This window comes from Pan paniscus, chromosome 19, assembly GCF_029289425.2.
Source record: "Pan paniscus chromosome 19, NHGRI_mPanPan1-v2.0_pri, whole genome shotgun sequence".
In the NCBI taxonomy this organism is placed as follows: Eukaryota; Metazoa; Chordata; class Mammalia; order Primates; family Hominidae; genus Pan; species Pan paniscus.
The window spans coordinates 91,941,711-91,959,514 of record NC_073268.2 but is presented as its reverse complement, the minus strand read 5'-3'; the positions used below and the strand labels follow the sequence as shown (position 1 = coordinate 91,959,514).

Genomic DNA, 17,804 nt, shown 5'->3' with positions numbered 1-17,804 from the left:
CCCTGGCAGTGCCTCCCAGGCACCCCTCATTTTGTGCCTCTTTGGGAAGGATGTGTCAGTGGCATAGTGTGGGAGACACTGGTGGGTTCATGCAGCTTCTCAGGGAGTGGCCAGGCGTGATCCTCAGGGCGGGAACCACGCTCTCAGTCCTGCCCTGGGCCCTACAGGAACGCTGGCGGGTGACTGCCGAGCAGTCCAAGGCGGAGTCCATGCAGCGCGCCCTAGAGGAGCAAAGGAAGGTCACGGCCCAGCAGATGGCCATGGAAAGGGCGGAGCTGGAGCGGGCCAAGGTGAGTCAAGCCACCGCACTCAGCCCCTGCCCCTGCCATTATGCCCAGGGACACTCACCCCGTGCCTTCACCCCCACATCCCAGAGCGCCTTGCTGGAGGAGCAGAAGTCTGTCATGCTCAAGTGCGGGGAGGAGCGGCGGCGCCTGGCTGCCGAGTGGGCGGAGTTCTCCGCGCAGCAAAAGCTGAGTAAGGAGCGGGCCGAGCGCGAGGCCGAGCGGGCATTGCAGGTGGACACCCAGCGGGAGGGCACCCTCATCAGCCTGGCCAAGGTAGGGCCCAGAGCCTCCGGACAGTGGAGGGCCCAGGGTTGCCTGCGCCCCTCCATCTGGACACATCCGCTTCCAGTCTTAGGAAAGGAGAGTGTAGCACTAATGTCACAAGAGCATAGGGATTAAAACAGTAATCGCATCATCATGCTAACATCTTCCTCGTATTGTCCCAGGTGCATTATACACATTTTATTTGATCCTCATATTCCCATGACTTTGGTCATTTAGAAATGAGGAAACCGAACTTCAGAGTTGAGCCTGCCACAGTCACGTGGCTTGTGAGGGCAGCACTCCGGCTTGGCCCCAGGCTTCTCTGGCTCTCCCTGGAAGCCCCTGGCTCCACCACCTCCTCCCAGGGGCAGGGTGGGCAGAGGGGACCCTAGAGTCCTGCACAGAGCGCAGCGCAACTCCTGGGAGGAGAATGCAGTAGGGCCTCCGCCGTCTCCAGGAGCAGGCTGAGCTGAAGATCAGGGCCAGCGAGCTCCGGGCCGAGGAGAAGCAGCTGGCAGCGGAGAGAGCAGCCCTGGAGCAGGAGCGGCAGGAGCTGCGGCTGGAGAAGGAGAGGATCAACGCCACCGCCCTGCGTGTCAAGCTCCGCGCCGAGGAGGTGGAGAGCATGAGCAAGGTGCTGCTTGGGCACATGGGCGTGGGCGCATCTGAGCCCAGGCAGCCCTGACCCAGGCGGCCTCCCTGCAGGTGGCCTCCGAGAAGTACGAGGAGGGGGAGCGGGCATTGCGCGAGGCCCGGCAGGTGCAGGCAGAGCAGCAGGCCCGGTTGCAGGCGGTGCAGCAACAGCAGGAGCGGCTGCGGAAGCAGGAGCAGCACATGCACCAGGCAAGGCTCCCTGAGTGTATGGCGCCCCTGCCCCTGGCACCCCCAGCCTCCCACCTCACAGCTTAGTCCTTCTTTCCGGGGGAACGGGGACAGGAGCATCTGAGTCTGGCCCAGCAGAGGCTGCAACTGGACCGCGCACGACAGGACCTGCCCTCTAGCCTCGTGGGTCTGTTCCCCAGGGCCCAGGGCCCTGCAGCCTCCAGCCAGAGTGGTGAGTGGCTCCAGAAGGAAGGGCCGGCGGCTCAGGACTGGGCAGGGGCAGTGCTAGGAGTGGGCAGGCCCTCCTCCAGCCGCTCCAGTTAAGGCGGCCAGCTGGGTTTTGTAGTCGCCTTATTTCTTTTTTAAACAAATAATGTGTTAATTTTAGATAAATCAGAAATAGAGGAACACTATTATGAAAAATGTCACCTTTTTGTAACTCTGGACTCAGGAAAAAAAAGGAAATAAAAAAAGTCATTGTCAGGCTGGGCGTGGTGGCTCACGCCTATAATCTCAGCACTTTCGGCGGCCGAGGCAGGCGGATCATCTGAGGTCAGGAGTTCAAGACCAGCCTGGCCAACATAATGAAACCCCGTCTCTACTAAAAATACAAAATTAGCCGGGTGTGGTGGCAGGTGCCCGTAATCCCAGCTACTCAGGAGGCTGAGGCAGGAGAGTCACTCGAACCCGAGAAGTGGAGGTTGCAGTAAGCCGAGATTGTGCCACTGCACTCCAGCCTAGGGGAGACTCCGTTTAAAAAAAAAAAGTCACCCTCAACGCCACTCCCGAGTCTTGAGAGAACCACTTTTCACTTTTAACATTTTGGTGCATAAGTTCCACTCTGGTACTTTTTTTTTTTTTTTTCTTTTTTGAGATGGAGTTTCACTCTTGTCACCCAGGCTGGAGTGCAGTGGCATGATCTCGGCTTAGTGCAACCTCCACCTCCTGAGTTCACGCGATTCTCTTGCCTCAGCCTCCCAAGTAGCTGCGATTACAGGCATGTGCTACCATGCCTGGCTCATTCTGTATTTTTTAGCAGAGATAGGGTTTTGCCATGTTGGCCGGGCTGGTCTTGAACTCCTGACCTCAGGTGATACACCCGCCTTGGCCTCCCAAAGTGCTGGGATTACAGGCATGAGCCAACACGCCCAGCCTGGTACATGTTTTTAAAAACAAAATTAGGATTGTATGTGTTTTTCAATAACTTTACTTTTTTTGCTCAGTAATGTACACGTGGAACAGGTATTCAGATCAGTCATTAAACATTTAGTCAATTCCCAATCAGCACAGTTTTCCACTGTGAGGCTGCTCTGTGCTGAGTGATTTGTTGTCTTAAAGAGAAAGAGTACCCAGTGGACATCTTCCTACATATGTGTTTGTACCTTTGCCTGATTATTTCACTGGAATAAATTCCTATAAATGGTCTTGCCAGGTAGGAGCAGGTATGCATTTGCCAGAGGCTTCTGAGAGTTAGTGCCATTGCACCCTGAGTATATGGCCAGGGTCCACCCACTGGCGGGGGGAGCAGCTCTGCAGGAACAAGCTGTGACCGCCCGGTATTTCCACCAACACTTTGGTCCCTGACTTCCTCCTTGGCCTTTTCAGCCCTCATGCCTCCTGCTCCCACCACCCGTTGGTGCAGCCAGCCGCCGACTGGCCTGGACCCCAGCCCCTTGCACCTCCATGCCAGGCTGGTGCTGCTGAGGCACATGGCAGAGCAGGTGAGTCTCTCCTGGCCTTGGGGATCCTTGTGTTCACGAGTCCTTCCAGCTCAGGGCAGAGGCAGGGAGGAGCACATGGTAGCCCTGGGGAGGGGTGACCCCAGCTCCTGGGGAGTAAAACTGCAGTTTGCTTAGTGAGCCAATGCTCAGACTTCCACACTAGGCCAGGTTCTGTGCAAAGCAATTTGCATATGTCATCTCAGTTAAACCTCATGATAACCTATAGCAATAATGATAACAGGCTGGGCACAGTGGCTCACACCTGTAATCCCAACACTTTGGGAGGTTGAAGCAGGAGGATCACTTGAGCCCAGGAGTTTGAGACCAGCCTGGGCAATATGTTGAGACCCCGTCTCTACAAAATGAAAAACTAAAAAAATAGGACCAGGTGCGTGGCTCACACCTGTAATCCCAGCACTTTGGGAGGCTATGGTGGGAGGATTACTTGAGCCCAGGAGTTCGTGGCCAGCCTGGGCAACATAGTGAGACCTCATCTCCACAAAAAAATAGCTGAGCGTGGTGGCATACACCTGTACTCCCAGCTACTCCGGAGGCTGAGGTGAGAGGATCACTTAAGCCCGGGAGGTCGAGGCTGCAGTGAGCCACAACGGTGCCACTGCACTCCAGGCAACAGAGCGAGACTCTGTCTCAAAAAAATAAATATTAAAAATTTAAAAATTAGCTGGGCATGGTGGGGCATATCTATAGTCCCAGCTACTTGGGAGGCTGAGGTGGGAGGATTGCCTGAGCCCAGCTGGTCGAGGCTACAGGTGTGTTCACACCACTGCACTTCAGCTTGGGTGACAGAGCAAGACACTTGTCTCAAACTAAACAAAACAAAACTATAATGATAACAGTTGTCATTATGGAGCATTTCCTGTGTGCCAACCTCAATGCTGAAGGCTTTGTTTATATTTTACTTATTTATTTATATTTAGAAATGGGGTCTCACGATGTTGCCTAGGCTGGTCTCAAAGTCCTGGGCTCAAGTGATCCTACCCCCTTGGCCTGCGGATTAGCTAGGATTACAGGCATGAGCCATTATGCCTGGCCTGCTTTGTGTATTTCTTAAGCTTTTACCCTCACACAGCCCTACAAGGAAGGGCTACAAGGAATGTTTACAGACAAGGAAACTGAGGCTTAGAGACATGAAGTCATGTGCTCGTAAGTTCCACAGCAAACAAGTAACCTTGCCAGGATTGAGACTGTGGTCTGTCTCACTCCATACCTGGGCTCTTTCATGGCCCCTGCTGACTCCCAGAGCCAGGCAGAGTCAGGGACGATGTGGGGAGGGGCCTCAGTGACGGCTGGCTCAGCTAGCATCCAGGGCTCCACCTCTCTCTCAGCTCAGGGAAGGTGACCGCCCATCCAAATCTGCCTTGCAGGACCGTGACTTCTTGGAGAATGAACAGTTCTTCCTGGAGACCCTGAAGAAAGGGTCCTACAATTTGACGTCTCATTCAGCCTGAGTGGGACCCCAGCTGATTCCCCAACAGAGGGTTCGGACCCCAGAACTGTCCTGTTCCTCCGGCTGCCTCCATGGAGGCAGTGCCTGGGGAGGATTCTGAGATGCTTGAGGCCTGATGACAGCTCTTCCATGGACAGGGTGCAAGTGCATCCTTTCCAAATGTGCCAGCCCGGGGCAGCCCCTGCCTCTGGGGCTCTGTGGTGTAGGCTATCTTACCATGGCTTTGGCTGCCCTGCCCCAAAGCCATTGGCTTGGATCTGAGGGTCTGAGTTGGCAGCAAGGACCCCCAGCTCTCACTGGGCTCTGTGGGCTCCCCCTGGGCTCTGTGGGCTCCCCCTGCTCCACAGGTAGACTGTTGTGGGCTCTTTTTGCCTGGGCCTCTTCTGAGGCAGGAGCTTTCTTGAGGGATGCCACAAACAGCCTTCCCTACTCCCTGCCAGAGCAGTTCCCTCCCTGATGAGCTGGAGAAGGGCCCTCTGGCCTCCTGACAGTACAGGGAGGGCACCAGCTAGATCCTCCCTTGTGGTATGAGATGTTCCTGGAACTCAGCCAGGCCCTCCTCCTCCTGGGCTTGCCCAGAGCCCCCACCCTATTCCCAGCATTGCCCGAAGGACCAACCAGTTTGGGTGAACAGTGGCCTCCTCAGCTTCCTCCCCATCTGGGTGCCCCACCGGCGGCGGAGGGAGCTGTGGCGATGGTGGGGTGTGGGGAGGGACGAGGAGGGAAGCCTCTGTGCTGCTCACCTGCCCAAAGCCCAGCTCAGCGGGTGCGCAGTGGAGGCGACAAGGAACCAATCACAACTACAGAGGTTTCTCTGATCCTCCTCCACTCCCGCTGCTTCAACTTGACTAAGCTTAAAAAAACTGCTTTTGCCATGGCTCATCGGAGTTTATACTTATTTCTTAGAAAATGTTTCCTGTTATTTGCTGGACAAGTCCCAAAGAACAGGCAGATGTTCTTATTAAAAGATCAGCCTATAAGATTGGTCAGGACCAGGCGCCTCTGGCCACGTGCCTCTCCCCTCCAGCACCTGCGGTCTGCGGTGGCACCTGGCAGCTGGACCACAGCCAGGAGAAGGGTACTATTAGCCCTGCTTCAAACATGCAGAAACTGAGGCCCGGGGAGATTAAATAACCTGCCTGAAATGACAGTGAGTAGCTTCGCCTGGATTTGAGTTCTGCTCTGGCCAATCCCCAAGCTCCAGTCTGTCAGCCACCCCACTCTCCTACCTCCCAGAGGAGCAGGCTACACTCCTGGTAGGTGCTGGTATGGGAGGAAGATCTTTTCAGGCGCTTCTGGGGCTGGTACCAACACTGGGGAGGGAAGTATCACATGCCCCATTGGAAGCCTTGGTTAAGTCTCAAATTTGATTCTCCACAAAAGAGACTCAACCAGTCCTGAGGCAGACCTGTGCAAACAGCTGGGGGGGTCTAAGGATGGGCACGTCGGCCCAGGGGCAGCTGGTATCTAGGCAGCCACCTGCAGGACCTGCAGGTGATCAAGCACATCCATCGGGGAGGGCGGTGCTGGGAGACCCACAGGGGGAGAGCATGGCCTTCAAGACAGAGTAGGGAGAAGAGGTTAGAATGAGAGGGCTTTGCATATCTTGTTAAAGACGTGCAACTTTTCAGGGCAAATTTGTCTGAGGGCAGATTTTCAGGTCTTCACTGGAAGATTTTAAACAAGGTTGAACCATATTTGTATTTTAGAAAACCCATTGGCCAGGCACGGTGGTTCACGCCTGTAGTCCTAACACTTTGGGAGGCCAAGGTGGGTGGATCACTTGAAATCAGGAGTTCAAAACCAGCCTGGCCAACATGGTGAAACTCTGTTTCTACTAAAAATACAAAAAAACTAGCTGGGCATGGTGGTGTGTGCCTGTAATCCCAGCTACTTAGGAGGCTGAGGCAGGAGGATCGCTTGAACCCGGGAGGCACAGGTTGCAGAGAGCCGAGATTGCACCACTGCACTCCAGCCTAGGCGACAGAGCAAGACTCCGTCTCAAAAAAAAACAACAACAAAAGAAAACCCCTTGTGTCTGCAGGGTGGGGACTGGACCAGAGGGGGCAAGAGTGGGGACAGAGGATGTGTGGGAAGGCAGCTGGCAATGGTGCAGGGGAGGGACTGTGGGCAAGACTACCGGGCATGGCAGGGAGGGCCCACAGAAAAGTGGCCCTCGGGCCTAGTGCCAGTCATGGAGGATCAGAAAGGAAGACGTGTTGAGGACGCCCAGGTTCCTGGCTTGGGTGACTGGGTGGTGTCACAGATGAGTATACAGTGCCGGGGGGACAGCCAAGCAGAGGCATTCCACAGGCACTCAGTTATAATGGCACTTTACTCAGTGTAAGCACTCAGCATTCCTGTCACCGCCATGAGGGTGTGGCAGGCATCCTAATTATCCCCTTCAGCCTTCTCCCAGGCCACAGACACTGGAGAGGGCTGAGTACAGAAATGAGTGTTGTGTAGCTGCAGCTCTTTTTTTCCTTCAAAATTGTAAACAAGATCATAACCCAAGTGCTTCATTCAGTTCCTTTTAGAGAGAGAAATATTGCGGCCGGGCGCGGTGGCTCACGTCTGTAATCCCAGCATTTTGGCAGGCCAAGGTGGGTGGATTACCTGAGGTCAGAAGTTCGAGACCAGCCTGACCAACGTGGTGAAACCCTGTCTCTACTGAAAATACAAAAATTAGCCGGGCGTGGTGGCGCGTGGCCTGTAGTCCCAGCTACTTGGGAGGCTGAGGCAGGAGAATCGCTTGAACCCAGGAGGGAGAGGTTGCAGTGAGCCGAGATTGTGTCACTGCCCTTCAGCCTGGGTGACAGAGTGAGATTTTGTCTAAAAAAAAAAAAAAAAAGAAAAAAAAGAAAAAGAAATATTGGTGGAACGTAACGGGTAAAAAATACTGGTGCAGGTGCTGGGCGCAGTGGCTCACGCCTGTAATCCCAGCACTTTGGGAGGCCAAGGCGGGCGGATCACGAGGTCAGGAGATCGAGACCATCCTGGCTAACACTTTGGTGAAACCCCGTCTCTACTAAAAATACAAAAAATTAGCCGGGCGTGGTGGCAGGCGCCTGTAGTCCCAGCTACTTGGGAGGCTGAGGCAGGAAAATGGCATGAACCTGGGAAGCGGAGCTTGCAGTGAGCCGAGATCGGGCCACTACACTCCAGCCTGGGCGACAGAGCAAGACTCTGTCTCAAAAAAAAAAATACTGGTGCAGTGGTACACACCTGTAGCTGCTATCAGGAGGCCAAGGTGGGAGGATGGCTTGAGCCCAGGAGTTCAAGACCAGCCTGGGCAACATAGTGAGACCCCATATATTTTTTTAAAATGGTAGAGCCACTGCTTCTAGTTTCAAGATATTCATCGTTATTTGCTTCAAGTTGGTACACGTGGGAATCCACGTGAAGCCTCTCTCAAACTGTTAATATCCAAGCAAGCGCCAATCAGGGTTCTAGGACAGCGAGAGGACAAGAATGGAGGAATGCACCGCCACCTGGGTGGCCAGTAGCTTCCATGCCAACTGCCAAGGCCCCATACATCTTCATCTGGAGAGGGCTGGGAGGGTCATGGGGTAGAGCGGGTGGGTTTAGAGGCTGAAGAAAATGATTCAGAAACAAAAGGACAAGGTGGCCGGGTGCAGTGGCTCACACCTGTAATCCCAGCACTTTGGGAGGCCGAGGTGGGTGGGTCACCTGAGGTCAGTAGTTTGAGACCAGCTTGGCCAATATGGTGAAACCAAGTCTCTACTAAAAATACAAAAAATTAGCCAGGCGTGGTGGTGCGTGCCTGTAATCCCAGCTACTCGGGAGGCTGAGGCAGGAGAATCACTTGAACCTGGGAGGCGGAAGTTGCAGTGAGTCGAGGTCGTGCCCCTACACTCCAGCCTGGGCGACAGAAACTCCATCTCAAAAAAAAAAAAAAAAAGGACAAGGTAAAACAGCCACGATGTAAACACACAATCCAGTTATGCTCCTGTACTGCATAACTGCAGTATGGAATGTCACAATAAGCAACTCCTTACGAGCAGGACTGGGTGTGACTGCCCCACGTATTCCCCTCCACACTTAGCATGTAGCAGGTGCACACTGCTGGGTGAATTAGAAATGACTGTGAAAGGTTTAGCTGTTTGGCTGCTGCTTATGAAAACCAGTGGAAGGTGTGGCCACTTCCTGCTGGATGGAGAGACCCTCATTCCATTCTCATTCCATCTCAAAGTGATTGTGAGGGTCAAGCTTCTGCTGGTGCCAGAGCCACTGGCCTGGTCACCACCAGCCCTGGCCTGGGATGTCAGAGCAGGCTTCCTGGAGAGACCCCTCTCCTGGGGCTGGGTGGTGGCCAGGCCAAGGTGGGGCAGTGAGGAGGTGAGAGGCAGAAGAGACAGCGTATACAAAGGCCCCGTGGCCTGGAGGCAAAGTGCGATGGAAAAGTCTTGCCTTTTAGGGCAGGAGGGCAAGGGCTGGGGCAAAGGAGGGTCCCAGATTCCCCAGGCTACCAAGTTTTGCCATGGTAGAACTGGATCACAAGGGCAAGCCTGAGTCCTGCCAGAAACATTCACATCTGCACTTAACCAGGTCACTTCTGCCTTTGTGTGGATAATGAGAAGTTGGAGATAGTTGAGCTAACACACAAACCACTGCGAGCGCTTTCCAGAGGGTAATCTTTTCATCCTGACAGCTGTCAGGTAAGCACTAGTGTTAACCTGCTTTTTCCGAAACGAGGAAACCACAAGGAAGACAGTAAGGTCACGATCTGGTTTTTTTTGGGGGGGGGGGAGGGGCATTTTGAGACGGTGTCTCACTCTGTCACCGAGGTGGTGGCGCAATCTCGTCTCACTGCAGCTTCTGCCTCCCGGGTTCAAGTAATTCTTGTGCCATAGCCTCCTGAGTAGCTGGGATTACAGGCGCCTGCCACCACGCCCGGCTAATTTTTGTATCATTAGTAGAGATACAAAAATTTTTGTATCTTTAGGGTTTTGCCATGTTCGTAGGGCTGGTCTCAAACTAATGACCTCAGATGATCCGCCCACCTCGGCCTCCCAAAGTGCTGGGATTACAGGTATGAGCCACCGCGCCCAGCCACAATCTGGGTTTTTATTACTATTATTTTATTATTATTATTATTGAAATAGAGTTTCACTTTTGTCGCCCATGCTGGAGTGCAGTGGCGCGATCTCGGCTCACTGCAGCCTCCGCCTCTGCCTCCCAGGTTCAAGCGAGTCTCCTCCCTCAGCCTCCCGAGTAGCTGGGATTACAGGCGTATGCCACGCCCGGCTAATTTTTGTATTTTTAGTAGAGACGGGTTTTCACCGTGTTGGCCAGGATGGTCTCGATCTCCTGACTTCGTGATCCACCCGCCTTGGCCTCCCAAAGTGCTGGGATTCCCGGCGTAAGCCACCGCGCCCAGCCCTCAATCTGGGTTTTAAACCCAAGCAGAGTCCGGAATCGGAGCTCGCACCCCTTCTCCCAACCAGGCCTGCGTCCCTGGGGAAATCAGGACGCAGCGTCCAGGGGCTGGAGGAGGGCCCCGCCGGCCGACCCCGGTCTGTGCCGCCCCCTGGTGGCCAGCCATGGGCGAGCATATGACTGCTCTCGGCTCCGCCCCGCCGTCCAACGGGCACTTCCGGAGCCGGGCGTCTGCAGACCGCGGCCACCTCCAGCTGCGCCCGAGGCAGACGGTGCAGGGGCCTCCGGGACAGGCGTCTGAGGCCTGCTCCGCCGCGCGGGCCCGGGGGCGGGCCTAGGGGCGGGGCCTGCTGTGGTGCGCTCAGGCGCCGCGCTGGCCACCTGTGCCCGGGTCCTAGTGGCGGCCGCAGTGACGCAGGCCGGAGGGAAGATGGCGGCGCCCTGGTGGCGAGCCGCGCTGTGCGAGTGTCGGAGATGGCGGGGCTTCAGCACCTCGGGTGAGGGGTGTGGGGGTGGGCAGCTCTGCGGGGTGGGGGGGGGGCTGTCGCCCGAGCTGTGGGGCGCCGGCCTTACGTCTTCTCTCTGCCCGCAGCCGTCCTGGGCCGCCGGACACCCCCGCTGGGGCCGATGCCCAACAGTGACATCGACTTGAGCAACCTGGAGCGGCTGGAGAAGTACCGGAGCTTCGACCGCTACCGGCGCCGGGCAGAGCAGGAGGCGCAGGCCCCGCACTGGTGGCGGACCTACCGAGAGTATTTCGGGGAGAAGACAGGTGCGGGGCGACTGGAGCAGGGGCTGCAGCCACCGCCCGGGGAACTCGGGACCCGCCGGCGTTTTCCCCGGGCGCTGGGCGAGGCTTGCCGTCGCCCTTGTGGATGCTGGGGACGCTGGGAGGGCCTGCCTGCAGACCTGTGTGCGCTATCGGCAGCTTAATCACCCCAGGATTTTTCACACCTTCTGCGCCTCATTCTTGGAAAATTCGCTCCCCCTACTATTAGAGTTCCAGCTCCTAAAATATTTGCTCCTAAAATCTTGACCACCTGACTTTCCGGATTGGGATGCCGTTCTGTGCGCCTCAAATACTCTGTAGGTAACTCTGGCCACACTGCATTCTGACTGTGCGCTGCCTCTCCCCAGATTGTAAGCGCCCTGTTGACAGGGATCCTGCTTGTCTTGCCCTCCATTGGATCCTTGCACCTGAACAGTGCAAGGATGTACATGTGCAATACTTTGCTGAATGAAATTAAAGGCCTGGGCAGGGTGACTCAAAAAAGAACCCAACCTGGGCAGGGTGACTCAAAAAAGAACCCAACCTGGCCGGGCGCGGTGGCTCACGCCTGTAATCCCAGCACTTTGGGAGGCCTAGGCGGGCGGATCACCTGAGGTCGGGAGTTCGAGACCAGCCTGACCAACATGGAGAAACCCCGTGTCTGCTAAAAATACAAAATTAACTGGGCGTGGTGTCGCATGCCTGTAATCCCAGCTACTCGGGAGGCCTCTGAGGCAGGAGAATCGCTTGAACCCAGGAGGCAGAGGTTGCGGTGAGCCGAGATCGCGCCATTGCACACCAGCCTGGGCAACAAGAGCGAAACTCCGTCTCAAAAAGAAAAAAAAAAAAAGACCCCAACCTTTAAGGAACTTACAATTTATGGAGTATATGCTTTTCTTTTCTTTTCTTTTTTTTAGCATTTATAGAGGCAGTTTTGTGGTGGTTAAAGGCACAAGCGTGGAATCTAAATAGCCCGATTTAAATCCTAGCTCAGCCTCTCAGGGATAATGTCCTTGAGCTTGTTTCAACTGTAAAATAAAATAATTGTGTCTTTGCTACAAAATTGCTGTGAGGATTAAAAGAGGCAATTCATTGGCATTTTTGCCTAATGCCATCTCTGATGAGGGCTCAGTATGTTTTCGTTATTATTATTTTGTTTTGTTTTGTTTTAAGGCGGAGGCTCGCTCTGTTGCCCAGGCTGGAGTGCAGTGGTGCGATGACTCACTGCAACCTCTGCCTCCTGGGTTCAAGCGATTTTCCTGCCTCTGCCTCCAAAGTAGCTGACACTACAGGCATGCACCACCACGCCCAGCTAATTTTTGTATTTTTAGTAGAGATGGGGTTTCACCATATTGCCCAATCTGGTCTGAAACTCCTGACCTCAAGTGATCCCCCTGCCTCAGCCTCCCAAAGTGTTGGGATTACAGGCGTGAGCCATAGCACCTGGCCGAGAAGCACTTCTATAAGTCCTTCTAGCATCAGTCATTCACTTTACCCAGGACAGCTGGGTGTTCATAGCCACCTGTGAACAGGCTTGGAGGTGATCTCAACTATAATTGGAAGGACCATTGACTTCAGTTTCCCATGACCTAGACAAAACTGTGACCTGGTTTGGGGATCAGAAAAACACAACCTCCAGCCTAGCCAACATGGTGAAACCCCGTCTCTACTAAAAATACAAAAAAAATTAGTCGGGCATGGTGGCAGGCGCCTGTAATCCTAGCTACTCAGAAGGCTGAGACAGAAGAATTGCTTGAACCCGGGAGGCAGAGGTTGCAGTGTGCCGAGATCATGCCACTGCACTCCAGCCTGGGCGAGAGAGTGAGATTCTGTCTCAAAGAAAAACACAACCTCAAGTTGTATCTGATTTGCTTCCCAGTTACATCCTATTCAGGTCTGGGAAGTAGACTGCACAGTATGTTTTAATTCTGTGAATCACAGGGAAAGCTTGAGCAGCAGAGCTTGAAGCACAGAATGAGAGGACTAGGTAGGGACAGGCAGTTTAACCAAGAAGATGTGCCCGCCCCCTCACTGGGTGCAGTGGCTTGCGCCTGTAATCCCAGCTACTTAGGAGGCTGAGGCAGGAGGATCACTTGAGACCAGGAGTTTTGAGACCAGCCTGAGCAGCATTATGAGATCCCATCTCTCAGAAAGATTTTTTAAATTAGCTACCATGGCTGGGCGCAGTGGCTCACGCTACTGTAATCCCAACACTGTGGGAGGCTGAGGCAGGCAGATCACTTGAGCCCAAGAGTTCATACCAGCCTGGGCAATGTGGCAAAACCCTGTCTCTACAAAAAATACAAAAATTAGCCAGATGAGATGGTGTACACTTGTAGCCCCAGCTACTCAGGAGACTGAGTTGGGGAGGTTAAGGCTGCAGTGAGCCATGACCCTGTTTTTCCCACACATCTTCCCACTCCAGATCCCAAAGAGAAGATTGATATTGGGCTGCCTCCACCCAAAGTCTCCCGGACCCAACAGCTACTGGAACGGAAACAGGCCATCCGGGAGCTTCGGGCCAATGTGGAAGAGGAGCGGGCTGCCCGCCTCCGCACAGGTAAGCCTTCTCAGGGGAGGGGCCATCCCAGAGTTGGGGTACAGGGTGTGTCCCTGCCCCGCCCCCACCCCCGTATCCCAACTGGCCTTATTCCTGTCTAGCCAGTGTCCCGCTGGATGCCGTGCGGGCCGAGTGGGAGAGGACCTGTGGCCCCTACCACAAGCAGCGTCTGGCTGAGTATTACGGCCTCTACCGAGACCTGTTCCATGGTGCCACCTTTGTGCCCCGAGTCCCCCTGCACGTGGCCTATGCTGTGGGTGAGGACGACCTGATGCCCGTGTACTGTGGCAATGAGGTGACTCCAACCGAGGTAACCACTCACTTGTGCCCCTCCTCCCTGCCCTGTGCAAACACAGACACATCCCATCTCAGTGTCACAGACACTCCTGGGTTTGGAATTTTGTTGTTCTCTGTCTCTTTGATTTCCTGGAAGACAACACCATGACAATTTCAAAGAAAATAGAACAAAATGAAGGAAAAAGAGGCTCTGTCTTAGCACATTCCTGTGACCGGCCTGCTGTCTGTGGTGTGCCCTCCTGCCCAGGCCTTGGCAGATGTTCGTTTTTGTGGTTGTTGCCTGGACAGGCAACTCTGCAGGGCTGCTTCTCCACGCATCCCTTTGCCTGCCTGCCTGTGCCAGGGGTTGTCAAGGGCTTTTGGGTCAGAGTGGGCACCCCTTTCTCCAAGGCTCCCTGCAACAGCTGGCCTGTTCCTGGTGGGGCTGACAGCTTCCTTCTCACCCTGCCAGGCTGCCCAAGCGCCAGAGGTGACCTATGAGGCAGAAGAGGGCTCCTTGTGGACGTTGCTACTCACTAGCTTGGGTGGGTGTCTGGGGCTCACCAGGCCTCCTGCCCCGCTCACCTCCCATGAGCCAAGGCCCTGGGGGGCTGGGGGAGGGGCCAGGTGGAGATCTCCAGCGCTGGCTCCTAACAAGGGAGGGGGTGGCAGGGCCGTGGTTGGCTGGGCCGTGGTCAGCAGGTGTGTTTTTGTGCAGATGGGCACCTGCTGGAGCCAGATGCTGAGTACCTCCACTGGCTGCTGTGAGTACTGGAGTACCGGGGGTAGGGGGGTGCTGCCCCGGCGGGAAGAGGACCTGGGAGCCTGGACTGAGCTGCTCCTGAGTTTCATGGACTACCCATGGGACCTTGAATTCACCTCCTGCCTCTGCCTCCTGAGGGTGTTAGGGGCCCTGGGATCCCCATGTCTACTTGAAGACAGCTACAGGAGACAAAGTTTGCAGTAGGCCTCGGTCAGTCCCCACAAGCCTCCTCATCTTTTCTTTTCTTTTCTTTTCTTTTTTTTTTTGAGACAGGGTCTCACTCTGTCCCCCAAGCTGGAGTACAGTGGTGCAATCATGGCTAATTGCAGCCGCTAACTCCTGGGCTCAGGTGCTCCTCCCACCTCAGTCTCCTGAGTAGCTGGGACTACAGGTGCAAACCACTACACCCAGCTAATTTTTGTATTTTTTCATAGAGACAGGGTTTCACCATGTTGCCCAGGCTGGTCTCCTGAGCTCAAGCGATCTGCCTGCCTCCGCCTCCCAAAGTGCTAGGATTACAAGCGTGAGCCACCATGCCTGGGCCCTTCATCTCTCTAAACTCATTTCACCTGTAAAACTGGGATAATGGCACCACATGCCTTATTCAACGTGAGGTGGACTGTGACAGTCACGTGGGAGAAGGAGCGGGAGAGGTCTGGCAGCTGTGGCGTCTCCCAGGTGCTCCTTGAACCACTGGGCGCTCCTTCCCTGGGCCCAGACTGGGCTGCCTTCTATCTTGGTAGCTTCTGGCTCTGAACACCAGGCCAGGGGGCAGAGGTCAGGCCAGTGACCCCAACTTTGAGCCTTCTGGTTAACTGGGGACAGTGACTGGGAGGCTGGTTTCTGTCATTTTTATTCAACTGTAGTTACCAGCCTGTGCGGCAGGACCCTCTGGGGAGTTGTGCCTGAGGCGTTGGCCGCCCCTGTGCCAGGCTGGGCACACACTCCCTGACGAGGTCCTGGAGATTTCAGGACGCAGAGGGAAAAGCAGCCAAAAGTGGCCTGGCTTTCTAACCTCAGTGACTGTGGCAGACCCCCGGCTCCCGGGGCCTGGAAGCGGCTGCATGGCCTTGCTGTCAAGCTGACGCTCTCTGGAGCCCTGTCCCCCACTCGGAGCTCCTCCAGCCCGCTTCCCATGTTTGCAGCATGTCCCGGTGTTCACAGAGCTTGGCTGCCTCCTCTGTCCCAGGAGACGCTTAGAGCTGTCCTCCCAGGGAGTCATGTCGGCCTCTAGGGTGTGCATGGAGCTGAGGGGACACTCCTGCTGCCTCCCTGGAGTGGTAATTAATGGGGACTTTCCTCCTCCCAGAACCAACATCCCGGGTAACCGGGTGGCTGAAGGACAGGTGACGTGTCCCTACCTCCCCCCCTTCCCTGCCCGAGGCTCCGGCATCCACCGTCTTGCCTTCCTGCTCTTCAAGCAGGACCAGCTGATTGACTTCTCCGAGGACGCACGCCCCTCACCCTGGTAATCTACACCACCCACACATAACCCGGCCTCAGGCCACCTCCCCTGGAACGGTCACTCTTGCTCAGTTCTCTCTTGACCTTGGCCTTGAGAGTGGCAGAAGAGCAGGATAGGGTGCTAGCAGACTCCCAGGGGCCTCTCAGGGTTACCTGTTGGGGTGGCGGGGTGAGGGGCTCTGCTGCCCCACTCCCCACTCTCATACGCTCTCTATCTTCTCATAGCTATCAGCTGGCCCAGCGGACCTTCCGCACTTTTGATTTCTACAAGAAACACCAAGAAGCCATGACTCCAGCCGGCTTGTCCTTCTTCCAGTGCCGCTGGGATGACTCCGTCACCTACATCTTCCACCAGCTTCTAGGTAAGGGCCATGGGGCTGGGGCACTGGGTGGGCCTGAGCTCCCAGGCCTCGCCTGCCCTGCCAGGGAGAAGCTTTGTTAGGGGAAGGCTGCGGCAGGTCCCTGGTGGGCAGGCCTCAGCCTGAGGGGGCGCAGGCCAGCAGACCACCCCTGTGCCCCTCACTCTTCTTGCAGACATGCGGGAGCCGGTGTTTGAGTTCGTGCGGCCGCCCCCTTACCACCCCAAGCAGAAGCGCTTCCCCCACCGGCAGCCCCTGCGCTACCTGGACCGGTACAGGGACAGTCATGAGCCCACCTATGGCATCTACTGAGGAGCCAGAGTGTGCGCACTTCAGAGCATGGGATTGATCGGCAGCAAGAGTGAAGACACAGCTCCAGAGGCCCACACCGTGGGGTCTGGGCCCTGCCTTAGGCAGCCCCCCTCTTTGGCCCCCTCCCATCAGGCCCAGGGCTTGGAGTGAAAGTGACTCTCAGGTGGTGGGGTGGGGAATGTGAATAAAGATGATTTCTTGCCGGGCTTGGTGGCTCACACCTGTAATTCCAACACTGGGAGGCTGAGAAGGGAAGATCGCTTGAGCCCAGGAGTTCAAGACCAGCTGGCAATATAATGAGACCCTACCTGTATTTTTTTAAAAAAGGGATTTCTGCCATAGCTGGCCTGGGTCGGTGCTCCAGGGCCAGAGGACCCCGATGGAGCTTCATGGGTGGGAAACGGGCTGCCTCCCACCCCACTAAGTGCGTCCTCACCTCCGTCTTGTGAGGGTGTCAGGGGCCCTGGGATCCGAAGCAAAAGCAGGCAGTGGGCCAAAAACAGGTGTGGCCCAGGGAAGGGAGACATCCCAATCCAGCAGGTTCCTGAAACCCAGCTCCCCGAAAAAGTGGAGCAGAGCAGCTGGGCTCAGGAAGGAGCATTTATTGAGCACTGGCTCTGTGCCCCAGGGGGGTCCCACCGGCCCCTGGAGAGAGAGTGCCTGCCGGAGCACTGACCCTCTGCACAGGCTCCAGCCCCCACCCCATGCTTGGGAGGAGAAGCCACATTAGGTAGGCAATAGCGTGTCTCAAGAGACCTGCTCAGGGTCAGAAAACCCATGGAGTCTTGCGGCTGGACGGTTAGGTGTTTTGTTTCTCCCTTACCAAAAGCAGAAGTCTGGCTAACTAGTAGGTGGAGGGTAGATCCGTGCACTTTGTCCAGAAAGAAACTTCGCCTATGGCCGCACAGAGGACGCAGTGCTTGCTGCAGCAGTGAGAGCTCGTGCCGCCTCAACATCAGCCCAGCTTGGTTAGAAAGGCCGTACTCTCCTGGGGTTCCCCCTGGCCTGATACACGCTGCCGGGGAGGTGGGCGCTAGGCCCCAGACCCGCCTTGCCTGCTCAGCTTCAGGGGAAATGCTGGAGTGCCTCTAAATACTGAGGCTGCAGATCAGCTTGGACCCCAGGCAAGGAACTCTCCCCAGCAGAGGGCAGCAGGAAGAGGGGATGCTGATTGCAGATGAAAGCTGGTTTGTGTATTCATTCAAGGGCCATTTGAAAAATACCAGTTAACTGGTCCCTGTCTCTTGGTGACCAGACATTTCCATCTCGCTGTTTACTTTAAAAGAACCAAAATTACGTGTAGCCCAGAGAAGGGAGACACCCCAGTCTGGCAAGTGTC

The 17,804-nt window shown here is 55.6% G+C and overlaps 2 protein-coding genes across 19 annotated transcripts in view; both read left to right on the top strand.

Annotated features, from left to right (window-relative positions):
* FBF1 (Fas binding factor 1) overlaps window positions 1-5,442 on the top strand; it is a 31,472-nt gene extending 26,030 nt beyond the window's left edge. For all 18 annotated transcript variants that reach the window (XM_055101543.2, XM_055101540.2, XM_034942913.3 and 15 more), the window contains 7 exons: window positions 168-290; window positions 375-560; window positions 1,009-1,185; window positions 1,257-1,394; window positions 1,488-1,605; window positions 2,979-3,094; window positions 4,480-5,442. In XM_055101543.2, coding sequence (XP_054957518.1) covers window positions 168-290; window positions 375-560; window positions 1,009-1,185; window positions 1,257-1,394; window positions 1,488-1,605; window positions 2,979-3,094; window positions 4,480-4,563 — 942 coding nt within the window. In that variant the 3' untranslated portion in view covers window positions 4,564-5,442. The remainder of the gene's footprint in view (window positions 1-167; window positions 291-374; window positions 561-1,008; window positions 1,186-1,256; window positions 1,395-1,487; window positions 1,606-2,978; window positions 3,095-4,479) is intronic.
* Window positions 5,443-10,118: 4,676 nt separating this feature from the next.
* MRPL38 (mitochondrial ribosomal protein L38) lies at window positions 10,119-16,671 on the top strand. Its single transcript, XM_003813265.5, has 9 exons — window positions 10,119-10,459; window positions 10,555-10,734; window positions 13,157-13,291; window positions 13,393-13,601; window positions 14,040-14,112; window positions 14,286-14,331; window positions 15,640-15,798; window positions 16,020-16,156; window positions 16,329-16,671. Exons 1-9 carry the CDS (start codon window positions 10,393-10,395, stop codon window positions 16,463-16,465), a joined length of 1,143 nt encoding a protein of 380 aa, XP_003813313.1. The 5' UTR covers window positions 10,119-10,392; the 3' UTR covers window positions 16,466-16,671.
* Window positions 16,672-17,804: the final 1,133 nt, after the last annotated feature.

Coding starts and splice junctions, on each gene's coding strand:
- MRPL38 (XM_003813265.5), top strand. CDS start 10,393: ATGGCGGCGCCCTGGTGGCGAGCCGCGCTGTGCGAGTGTCGGAGATGG. Junction 10,460..10,554: donor GCGGGGCTTCAGCACCTCGG/GTGAGGGGTGTG, acceptor CTCTGCCCGCAG/CCGTCCTGGGCCGCCGGACA. Junction 13,602..14,039: donor ATGAGGTGACTCCAACCGAG/GTAACCACTCAC, acceptor TCACCCTGCCAG/GCTGCCCAAGCGCCAGAGGT.